Source organism: Chaetura pelagica, unplaced genomic scaffold, assembly GCF_000747805.2.
Source record: "Chaetura pelagica isolate M959 unplaced genomic scaffold, ChaPel_1.0 scaffold193, whole genome shotgun sequence".
Lineage (NCBI taxonomy): Eukaryota > Metazoa > Chordata > Aves > Apodiformes > Apodidae > Chaetura > Chaetura pelagica.
In genome coordinates, this window is record NW_009952562.1 from 72,234 (window position 1) to 72,684 (window position 451).

The window sequence follows — 451 nt, forward strand, 5'->3', positions numbered from 1 at the left end:
GGTGCCGCCCGGGCGGCCCCCCCGGGCCGGGCCCGTTCCTGCCCCGGGAGAGACGCTGGAAATGTGACTTGGAAACGCTGGCAGCTTTTTCCCCCCGGAGCGCAGCCCTCTGCAGGGATTGCCCGCGCACACCCCATAAAGTGACTTCCCGGCCAACAATCCGGCTGTCGTGTGTCCAAACCCACGGTTCTGATGGTGAAATCCCTCCCTTCCAGGCTCTGGGCAGGAGCAGGGAATGGTCTGGCTGCCCGGGGGCAGCTTCCAGATGGGATCCCGGTCCCCGGGGAGGAGCGAGGAGGGGCCGGCCCAGGAGGTGACAGTGAAGCCGTTTGCTGTGGACAAGTACCCTGTCACCAACAGGGATTTCAGGTACAGCTTGCAAAATGCCTTCCTTTTCCCCTATTTGTTTTTTCCTTTTTTTTTCTTTTTTCCTTTCTCCAATCCTCTTTCC

General features: G+C 60.3%; 1 protein-coding gene across 1 annotated transcript in view; it reads left to right on the forward strand.

Moving 5' to 3' along the window:
- Positions 1–223: 223 nt before the first annotated feature.
- Positions 224–451, forward strand: part of SUMF2 (sulfatase modifying factor 2) — a 4,373-nt gene continuing 4,145 nt past the window's right edge. The window contains exon 1 of the mRNA XM_009993279.1: positions 224–369. Coding sequence (XP_009991581.1) covers positions 236–369 — 134 coding nt within the window. The 5' untranslated portion in view covers positions 224–235. The remainder of the gene's footprint in view (positions 370–451) is intronic.